General features: G+C 35.3%; 2 protein-coding genes across 3 annotated transcripts; both read left to right on the top strand.

Annotated features, from left to right (window-relative positions):
• Positions 1-6,136: 6,136 nt before the first annotated feature.
• On the top strand, positions 6,137-7,337 carry LOC137573172 (microsomal glutathione S-transferase 1-like). 2 transcript variants are annotated; one of them, XM_068285019.1, is made up of 4 exons: positions 6,137-6,442; positions 6,507-6,542; positions 6,882-6,961; positions 7,033-7,337. In XM_068285019.1, the coding sequence occupies exons 1-4, from the start codon at positions 6,254-6,256 to the stop codon at positions 7,283-7,285; spliced, it is 558 nt and encodes a 185-aa protein (XP_068141120.1). In that variant the 5' UTR covers positions 6,137-6,253; the 3' UTR covers positions 7,286-7,337. The 2 variants fall into 2 exon arrangements, with proteins under 2 accessions (XP_068141120.1, XP_068141121.1); XM_068285020.1 differs by lacking the exon at positions 6,507-6,542 and having other exon boundaries at positions 6,146-6,442.
• Positions 7,338-8,437: 1,100 nt separating this feature from the next.
• On the top strand, positions 8,438-10,917 carry sub (subito). The gene is made up of 4 exons (XM_068285090.1): positions 8,438-9,064; positions 9,137-10,145; positions 10,229-10,409; positions 10,486-10,917. The coding sequence occupies exons 1-4, from the start codon at positions 8,536-8,538 to the stop codon at positions 10,600-10,602; spliced, it is 1,836 nt and encodes a 611-aa protein (XP_068141191.1). The 5' UTR covers positions 8,438-8,535; the 3' UTR covers positions 10,603-10,917.
• Positions 10,918-11,311: the final 394 nt, after the last annotated feature.

The raw sequence follows: 11,311 nt of genomic DNA, 5'->3' as shown, positions 1-11,311 counted from the left end.
CTATATATTTTATATTATAAACTGCTTTCATTAAACCAATTCGTTAAGAATCGAAAAACCATAAAAAAGGTTAATAAGAAACACGAATTGTTTGCTGTACTTGTTTAATAGTCTCTCGTTTTAATGGATACTTACTATTAATCTATAATCTATCCATACTAGTGTTGATTAGGAAAAGTATTGGCAAGGGTATACAAACTTCGTTTCAGTAGGTGGTAGCCCCCGGCATTTTGGTTTTCTCGCTCCCATCTCGCGCTCTTTGGCTCTCCACTGGGCTCTCACGATGTGTTTTTTTTTTTTGTTTGGACTTTGTGGGGGCCTCTCGTTACCTTTTAAGCCACAGTGACGTTGAAAAGTATGATGAAACCGAAGGAATGATTGTATTGTGTTGCATAGTCGATGACTATTCAATGATTAAGTTAGTTGGGAATCGAAACGACTAACTAGATGTAGATTGGTTAACAAAAGTGAGACTTTTCTTTGAGAATAAGTAAAACTGATTTTATTATATTTTTAATTACAAATTGCCCAAAATGCTATGTACATTGACTTAATGTCAGGAATGTTAGATTGAGCAAGACTCTAGATGGTTCTTTGTGGGCATACAATTTGAATAGACTGTGCTTCGATCGCCTCATGTCAGGTTGAACTCGGAGGGATTGGTTTTGGGGCGGGGTATTCGTAAGTTTATAATTTGCTTTTTTATTGTTATTTTTTGGCATCGCATTGTTACTTTGGACTTGAATTGAGTTTCAAAAGTGAATATGACGTTTTCAAATTGCAGTAATCAAACTAAGTGAACATTTGCATATTTAATGGCTGAATTATGAGTATGAAAAACTCAAAGTGAATACTTATAGTCCATATGTACCTACATCACTGGGCAAATCAGTGGAAAGATTAAGATGATCACAATGATATAAGCTAAATCAGGCTCTGACAAAAAAAAGGAAGGAGGTGGAGAAAGTTACATATACATATATGTACATACATATGTACATATGTAGAGAGAAAGCACTTAAGAATATTGTTAAATGTTTGTTTTTTTCATGGGGCTTGACAACTAGATTAAGACGACAAACAAAGTAAGTATGCATATACATACATATGTATGTATGTATGTGTGAATGAATGTGGATTGAAGTACACATTTCTCCTGTATGTACATACATCCAAGTATACATATACATATATGGGGGCATTTCCATTATCAATCGCAAGCCACGCAAAAGCTACGTGTGACCTTTGGCCCAGCCGCCGTTTCGTCGCCTTAGTCGTTCCGTCGATAACGTTTATATATACATATGTACATATATACATACATATGTATGTACGTATGTATGTATGTCTGTATATAGTATGATAATTTTGCATTTTCCCAGTTGCAATCGGTGGCAATCATGTCGCAACCGACACAAGCTATAGGAAGCTGTCTCTACATACATACATATGTATGTATGTATGTACATATAACCCGACTGTCCCATACGTCATATATGTACATTTATGTATGTATGTGAATGTGTGTTTAACAAAGTTCCAAAGTTCATTCCAATGTTCTGTGACTAAACGAAAACGAAAATTACGAGCACTATGAGTGAACAACAATGGAATGGTATGAAAAAAAATAAAAACTATTTCTACATAAAGTTAATACATACATACATATGTCTGCCTGATAAGGTAAAGCAGTGCCAGACGGCTAGCCATAAACATAACCATTTAATAAACACTCATAACATGCTGATGATTATTCTTTCGGAATATGTACATACATACATACATATGTATGTAAGCAACAAATGCACCTTTCATCAGTCAATAGTGTACATCCAAAGTTCAATTCGTTTAATCGATTGTTCGTCATGGCTTTAACTTGCTATGTTGTAACTGTTAAACGTTAGCCAACTATACACACACACAAACACACACACACACACACACACACACACACCATGTCCATGTGCTTAGAGTCATCGAGATACTTATGGAATGAAATATAGACTTGGTTATCATTTGTTGTATGTAAATATGTATGTATCTACATCTTTGTATATAGATTGTTCAACTACCAAATACAAGTACTTGGTATTACTTAAGTTGTTTTCATTTGTTTGTGTTGTTGTTGCTGTTTTGTTTTCTTAATGGACTTTGTAATCATTGTAATCTCAGTTACAAATTGCGCGTTTGTTCCATTTTGTTTAGAACGCTAATAAAACCAATTGTTCAGATTACTCTATACCAATTACTATATGTATCTTTCACTCTGTCCTATAGGTAAATATACATATATGTACATACATACATACATACATCATAATCATATAGTCAATCCAACTCCAAACTATTTTTGATCAGAATCTTCTAGACAAACAAAGTTATTAAAACAAAAGTTGGATGGAAAGGCTATTAATATTTATACCAAATAAATCTCTTGCAGTTGTCTGTTGTTGGTTATTAATGCCTAAAAATATAACTTAATGTGTGTAGACAAAACTTAATTTACAATCGAAGTTCCGTTTGCTGATTAGAACACAAACTTTTGTCATGGTTTGGTCGTGGTTTGGGGGTCTTTTATTATCACTTTGTTTTGTCTGTCCTTAGATATGTTTTCATTGTTTCAACCGATGTACTGAAACATATACATATATATATATCTATTTTTAAACTCTTGCATTGCACTTTGGATTCAAGTGAAAGGTAATTTTTGGTAGTATAAGTGTTAGATGGATAGATTTGACTGATAAGAAAACTGAAACAATTTCATTAATTTCGGTTTATTACTCATTTCTTACTCTCTCTCTCTCTCTTTCTCTGTTTAATTCTCGTATAATTGGAACTGAGTTATATTTTGTCAATATTCAAGTGACTTCTGAACCCATAAATATATATGTATATATGTATGCATATGTATGATGTATGTATGTATGTACATATGAAATGTGTGAGTTTTTCTACCTGCCCCCGTTAAGTACGTAGTAAATGTTTATCATTAAATTTTGTTTAATTTGTGTTCTGTTTAAATATTAAAAGCGTGTATTCGTCATGGAGCTTCACACACACACACACACAAAAAAAAAGAAAGACAGAGAGAAAAAAAAAGTTGGAATGAAAACAATTTCGGACTTTGTACGGTCTACGTGCTGACGACAAGTCGGACGAGTCAGACGATTCGAGACGTTGCTACACTTGGTGGAAGATTCTCTCAGCAATGGAGAACAAAGTATGTAAACAGAGCTGCTCTTCATTGGTTTTGCCTTTCCTAACTCTGAATCTTGGAATCTGTCTGTGTTATTATTGTCTTCTGTTTCAATTGCCTTTCCTGAAGGGAGGGGGAGAACGGGGAGAATGGGGGTCTGTGGATTGTTTATAAAATGGACAAATATCTACATAAATGTGTGAAGGCAATTATTCTTGGGAATTATACACATATGATATAAACACAAACTAATAAAGTATTTAAACTATCTTTGACAACCATTTCCCATTTTCAAATATGTACATTTGTAAGTATGCAGTATGTATGTATATACATATGTTGTACATACATACATATGTATGTACATACTTATAGGGATCGGTTAAATAGACCTGGCACACTTGAAATCTGAGCTTCGCCATAAAATCGATTTAAAGTTATTTCAGATTGAGGGCCAATCGATTGATTTTCTTGTTATTTTTATACAATTTTAAGTATCAGAATGAATTCAACTTTTCAAATTCAACAATAAAGCATTACTAACTTAATATTTCCCGGAATTGTCCAAGGAGGGGGAAATTATCTATTTAATTCATTTCAGTTTCGAGACGAAATTAAAAATTGGGCCAAATTAAATTCAAAATATGTCAAATCATCCCATTAAATGTAAGTTATTTTAATGTAATCTATCTATATTAATAATAAACAGTAGCATGAGTTGTTTGGTTTCTCTTCGAACTCTCGAAAACACTTTGTTTGGTCCATTGTCCTAACTTCTTGCCTTTTCTTATAGATCAACAGAATGATCAATGCCGCATTCGGACATAACAAAACCCATACCAATCTAATAAAATTTTTAAAAATTCTACAAATTCTTAATAAAGATTAGTTTTATTAATTTGCCAAATTTTAATAAATTTTGAAAAATGTCTCTTTTTAGGGCTTTCAAATTCTAATTTTGAATTGGAATGTGGAAGTTATCCCATTCTTATTTCCTAATCCAAAAAGCTCTTATTTAGTGTCTTTGTTTAAGTATTTGGGAAATTTATTTCTATATTTTCAAGTTAGAATAATGCCATTTTGAAATAGATCTTCAAATTGAGCTGAAATCGACACACAACAGTCAGAGGGATGTATGTGGAATGACCAAAGAGTTTTTGAAATATTCTGAACTCACTCAGATTCTCACCTTGTGAATCTGAGGAAGACTTTCTTTTTGGCTGATTAACATAACAAGAATAAAGTTCCATTTTACATATTTCTTTTTAGAACTAAAATTAAAATTTACTTGAATAAATTAACGGCTTCTCACCGAATGAAATCCTGGCTACAATCTTGCAATTGTCTGGATGTTGTCCGTCTATGGAAATTGCAAATTCTTAGGTGGATTAATTCCTCATACATCAAAAGTCGGGCCAAGACTTGTTGTGTCTGCTATTCCACTAGCATTGTCCATGACTTGTTCCCAGACTGCTAATCAGACTATGTATTGCTTCTTTGTAGCGTATTATGCTCTCTCGTTTGAGTGACAAAGCTAAAAACTATATTTGATAATAAAATAATGGAAGCAGAAGAAAAAAAATGTATACAATAAAACATATTTTCAGTTGCTAGCATTGACTTTGGCTGTGGCCGTGCCCATGCACTCGGAACGTGTCATAAGTTCGGGGACTTCCGTTCTGGTAGCTTTAGCTATACATACATATGTACATCGGATTCAATTTATTTCAAATAATTGACTGAGGTCTTGTGGCAGTTGAAGAAGACTTCTCTATTCAATTTTCCTTCGAAGCATTATTATGATAATGTATTAGTTTGTTTTTTTTTTTTTTTGCATTTTTTGTTAAAAGTATATGTATATATTTAATAGCAATTTGTTGTTGTTGTTTGTTTGTTGTTTGCTTGCAAATTGTGAATTCTTAACCTTGATCTTTTATTTTTGGAAATACACACACACACACACATACATAGGTATTTATGTGTTTTTGAAATATACATAGTATATACTTATGTTTGTATGAATTTCAAGCATATTGTCGCTTTATACATATGTACGTTCCGGATATGAACGATATAGAATGAATGATTCTTGCCAGAATCGAAATGTATATCTCTTTGACGCTTCCGTTCAAAATTGTAATTTGTATTCTCCATTCGCCTTCAATTTGTTTGCATTTAAATTAAATCCAATTCCAAGAACGATTTGAATATATGTAAAACCGATTTGCATTTAAAGGTTTTCAATTGATTGAAATTCTGGAACATCTCATTTCTAAAATATAGAATAAAATTATTGCATATGTATAATAAATAAATGTGTACATACATATATTGAATTTCATTTAAATTTTGCAATGATTTCATTGTCCTCGCTCCCCTCGCCACCTAAGTAGTTTAAAAGTCTTTGAAAATTTTCTATAATTATAGCTTATTAATAAATTAAACCACAGCAAAGATTAGGTTAGGTTTCTAGGCTGGGAAATTGAGCATCTGCCTAGTTCACTCTCGAAATGGGTAACTCCAAGTATTTAGTCATTTCGAGCTTAGTCACTCTTAGGCATTTGTCAAGGAAAGTTTGGATTATCAGTAAGTATAAAGAAATAGAAGATTCTGAAGCTCTAGCTATCCGAAAGAACTGACACCGACACTTTCAATGTCTTTCAGCAGTTGGTGATAGGGCATTGGGCCAATTTTGATTGCCTTAACCATAAGACTTATTACCTTTGCCCATCACCTTGCTGCTCATCTTGATGCATTGAAAACATTCAACCAGTTATGACTAGGATGCCCAACGAGCTGTTTAATTGTTAAATTATTCACCCATATGCTCACTACTGGTTTGAGTGCTATAATAATCAAGATAGAATGATCATTGCCAACTATTTAAACGCAATTCGTAACCAGTTTGTCCAGTTTCCAAGAATGAATTGTCGATTGTCTTAGCTCTAGCTTAGTGGCGAATCTAAAAACCAACGAACTGCCGCAACTTTAGTCAAAGTTTGCGTTTCAGGCAATCAGACGTACTCTCTGCTTTAGCTCAACTCACTAAAAACAATGTCAACCAATAGCTCGACTATTCTAACGCCATTGGCAACACCAATGCCTGGACCAGGAATGGGCAATGCAACAACATTTACTTTGGACAATCCCACATTCTGCTGCTATCTCTTCTGGTCCACAGTGTTGGTGGCTAAAATGCTGCTTATGTCCTTGCTGACGGCCTTGCAACGTTTCCGCTATAAGGTAAGGGCAACAGATTTTTGTCGCCTGTGTGTGATCCATATGGTGTTTGTTCGCTTATTCACAGCTACTGGGTCTAATTCCATTGGCCCTAAGGCGCAAGGTAAACCACTTGAAAATAATTCATTACAAACATTAAACAAATGTTTTCTTTGCCTTAAAATACACATCATCATAAAACGAAGAGAAATTCCATTTACATACGTATAAAACAAGTTATTATGGTAAATTTCAATATGCCCCAATTGGATGTTAATCCATCAGTATCTCAGTTGATTAATGAAATCAGATAAACTGTCGCACATACTAAAATGATGATATTATTGGTACTTACATACAAAAAAACTAAATACATATTGACTTAATCTTAGTTTGTCTTAGTCTGAAGGCATTACATGCTTTTTTTAACAGATTTATACTATCTCAATGAATTATTTTCTAGATTTTTCCCAATGAGGAGGATTTGTTCTTTAAGAATCTTGAAGTCAAGTTTGATGATCCCCATGTAGAGCGCGTGCGCAGGTAACTCCCACAATCTGTACTTTCCTCTTATACAATGTGAAATAACAAGGAAACAAATACTTCTATTCCAGGGCACATCGCAACGATATGGAGAATATTTTGCCATATTTCATTATGTCTTTGATCTACATAAGTACCAATCCTAGCCAGGCGATTGCCTGCAATCTGTTTAGGGTTGCCTCCGTAGCACGGATTGTGCACACATTGGTCTATGCAGTGTATCCGGTGCCGCAGCCCTCGAGAATTTTGGCTTTTGCTACAATGCTGTGCATTACCTTCTATATGGCCGCTGTGGTGGCATTACGCACGTTAAGTTTCATTTAACTTTTTGTTGCAGTGCATTATACATACTACATATATCCGTTTTGTTAAACAATTTTTGTTTTGCTATTTTGGTTGGTATTTAATTTAAGACTATATCTATAGTATGAGATACAACAAGAAAAAGAAAACAGTTCCTAACAATTGGCGGCTTTGCCGTTAGACACTTGATTCATTTAGATGTTGAACCCGGCATCACGCATGCATTTCTTGTGCGCCTCAATCAATGTCGTGCAGTTCTCCTCTCCACGTTCCACAATACTGTCAAGGGAGGAGAGGTGAAACGAAATTAATTTCAAAATAGAATGCAATTTCGGGGAAAATGTTGCGTCACTGTCATCACTTACCATTGATCACGTGCTCGCTTAGTCTCGGGACAGGCGCAGCAGGCTTTGCATTTTGGTTTCTCACCGGCTGCAGAACCTTGGGTGGCGGATGGACTAGTTGGGCCCGCTGCCGCTGCCGCCGCTTGGGCTACTTCGACTCCCTTGGATGTGTTGCTGCCCATTGCTTTTACGAGAATGTGTGGACTGAGTGAATGACTAGAACAAACTGCCAGTGACGTTTTTGGGAAGTAAGTGAGAATGACAATGACTTTCTCTTTCAATGTTCTTTATATAATAAATTAGAATGTACGTACGGTCGCAAAATATATTTCAGATATCTCACAATTTGTGATTGAATTTTATCTCTCACACTAGTGGTGGGGGTTATATCGATGTAAATTCCAATGGTATCGTTGGTTTTGCGAAATATCGATAACATTTCTTGACTATCGATAGCTTACTGCATTTCACCACACTGCTTATCGATTAAAGGTGGTGTTGTGTAGGGCGCAAACTTTTGAGCGGAATACAAAACACGATATTGACTCCAATTGGCGTTCCAACTAGATAAAAAGGAACAACTTATTACAAAGGAAATATACTTGGGGGTGGAAGAACATTTGATTGAATTTCAGTTTTTATTTGCCTTACTGATCATTGGTAAATCAAAAGCAAACGCAACAGTTGATTGGTTGGATCGGAAATGTGCTTTTAAAACATTTAGTCTAAACTGGTCTACCATTATTTAAAGTTAATTTAAATTTCGATAATTTACAGCAGCCCTGGACAGAGCTGCCAAATGGTTTGATGTTTATTCATTTCTGAGCAAGTAGCAACTCTACTTTCTATATATAAGCGTCTTAAAAAAGCCGCCAATTTTTGCAAAGTCATAAAAATATTGTGTTTTATATATTTATTCATTGTTAAATGGAGATGGATAATCCTAATCCGAACGAAGAAAAAAAACGCGAAGGTCGTTCCTTTTTGATGGCCCGTGAGCCTAGCGTCGATCGTCGCTTTCGTCCTCGTCCGGAAAAACAGCAACGTTTATTTGATGAAATTCGCGAAAGTGAAGAAAGTAACTCAACAGAAGATGATCTGACGGATACCGAATCCGAATATGAAGCATCAAGTACGGCCACAGCGGAAAATCCTAGCGATGCTGAATCAGGGCCGCAGGTATTCCTGCGCCTACGTCCTGTGAAGATGTCATGCAAGGGATACTTGATCTCAGATTGCGGTAATGTGCTGGTCACCATGAACGCCAACACTGAGAACACCAGCAACAATGTTAATCGCATGGAGAAGCATTTTAGTTTCACCACCATATTTGATAGTGAAGTTGGTCAACGTGATGTCTATGATACCTGCGTGGGTCCGCGCATCATGGACGAGGAGTGTGCCACAATAATGACCTACGGGACATCTGGTTCGGGAAAAACATACACACTGCTTGGTAAGTATGGATTTGCCGAAAAGCAAATTGTGCAATATGTTCTTAAATGTTATCCTGTTCGTCTTTAAATAGGTGACGATGTACGTGCTGGCATTGTACCTCGGGCTCTTGAGCATATATTTTCCATGTATAGTGCGAATATATATCACATACCCAAACTTAAAGTAATCAACGAGTGTGTGGTGTTCCTGGAGGATGATGCCACCCTTATGGAGCAACAAACACGTATCAGGTTGCTAGACATATGTCCAGAGTACACCCATCATGATCGAATTAGACAGGTTATTCGGGGAGATCATTCTTTCAAGCCGTTAGAAGGGAATGATTACTCCGTCATGGTATGGGTGTCCTTCGTAGAGATCTATAACGAATTGGTCTATGATCTGCTCGCACTGCCACCGAGAAAAGCCAAACTGAGCAATGTACAACGAACGAATTTGAAAATTGTTGGAAGCAATGGCAAAGTATTTGTCAAAGGACTGACTCGAGTGTTCGTGAAGAGCGCGGAAGAGGCTCTCAAATTGCTACAGCTTGGACAACAGCGTTCCACATGTGCCTCAACTGCAATAAATGCAAAATCAAGTCGATCGCATTGCATCTTCACCATTGATGTTCTTAAATACCATCGGTCGGGTATGACAACTCAAAATACATACAAGTTCTGCGATTTGGCGGGATCGGAACGTGTGGATAAAACTGGCACAATCGGCTCTCGTCTCCGGGAAGCTCAAAATATCAATACATCGCTTATGGTGTTGGGTCGTTGTCTGGATGCAGCCGCTATGCCATCGAATAAAAAAACGAATATACCATATCGAGATTCCAAGCTAACGATGCTCTTGCAGGCCTCATTATTGGGGAAGGAGCGTCTGGCTATGATTGTCACAGTGACACCACTTGACAAATTCTACGAGGAAAACCTAAATGTTCTTAATTTTGCCTCAATAGCAAAGGATATTGTATTTAAGCAGCCGAAGAAGAAATTCCATAGCACTAGATATTCCGGTTTCATAGATGCGTCAGTTGGCGTAATTTCTCAAGAGCGTGAATACATTAAAAGCTTAGAGGAAGAGAATTTAAAGTAAGTCAAGTTTAAACTAATCTATCTATCCATTCTGGTGATTACCAAAACTTACCAATATTGTTTCAAATTGTTTTTTTTAGTCTACGCTTGGCCAACGAACAGTTGAAACATGATAAGTTGCTGCAATTGCAACTCCAAGAGGAAAGACTGCGAAAGGAGCTACACGATGCCTATCAAGAAATGCTTGCCAAGAGTTTGAAACTGGCAAAAGAACAGAATGAGAAAAAACTGGCAAACATACGTCGGGAACATGAAGCTAATGTGAGTCCAAATACAAACGATTTTAGAATTTGATCAAGATTAATCAATCATTTGATTTTATTTTTTAAACATAAAGATTGCACATCTTAATCGGATTCATGCTGAAAAGATCGAAGATCTGCAAGAAGAAATCGATGAACTTCGTGATGGAAACAGCGACATTGAGATCATCGATGATGAAGACGAAGATTGAACTGTTCTTTTGTTGTTGTAACAAAGAGATTGGTATTGAGTTTTAGTTTCGCATTCCGTGTGTTGATGTTTTTTTTTATTTAGTTTTTAATTGTTAGCAATAAAATTTTTAAAATGTATCTATAAGATGAAGAGATGGAGTTCAATCGCTTCATAATTGAAGTCTCTTTTCTTTTTCTTTTTTACTGCCTTCTACTAATTGGCAAATACGTAAATATAATTTTAATTTTTTTTTTTAAAACTAGTTATAAAAATGTAGATATAAATATAAATAAATGAAAAATACTAATCTTTTTCATATCCTTGTTCAATTGAATATGACTGAATGTAAATGTGTAAATATGTGGATTTTAGTTTTTAAGTTAATTGCCAACTATTTGACACAAATCCGGATAGGCAAAATTAGTTTTGAACAGGAGGCAGCATCTTCAACCATTCAATGTCAATATACATTCTTGATCAGCTCATATACTTATTCGCGTTCATTCGTTTGGATCAAGGCAAAGTTTTTGGACAGTTTTACATTGCTCAAATTTAGAATTTTGACTTCTGTTAACACGAATTCAGTCAGATCGGAATAGTAAATTGGAACGATCCTTCCGAAAAATTATTGTGGCCAGATCCTGTACGATTTTATCATTTGTTTTGTTGTATTTAAAAAGTTTTAAATTTCGGTTGACAATTGACATAATTACCGAAGCTTACTTGAA

The sequence above is a fragment of the Drosophila tropicalis genome, unplaced genomic scaffold (genome assembly GCF_018151085.1).
Source record: "Drosophila tropicalis isolate 14030-0801.00 unplaced genomic scaffold, ASM1815108v1 contig_4, whole genome shotgun sequence".
Lineage (NCBI taxonomy): Eukaryota > Metazoa > Arthropoda > Insecta > Diptera > Drosophilidae > Drosophila > Drosophila tropicalis.
Note: the sequence above shows the minus strand (reverse complement) of the source record. Positions and strands in the feature narration are given on the sequence as shown.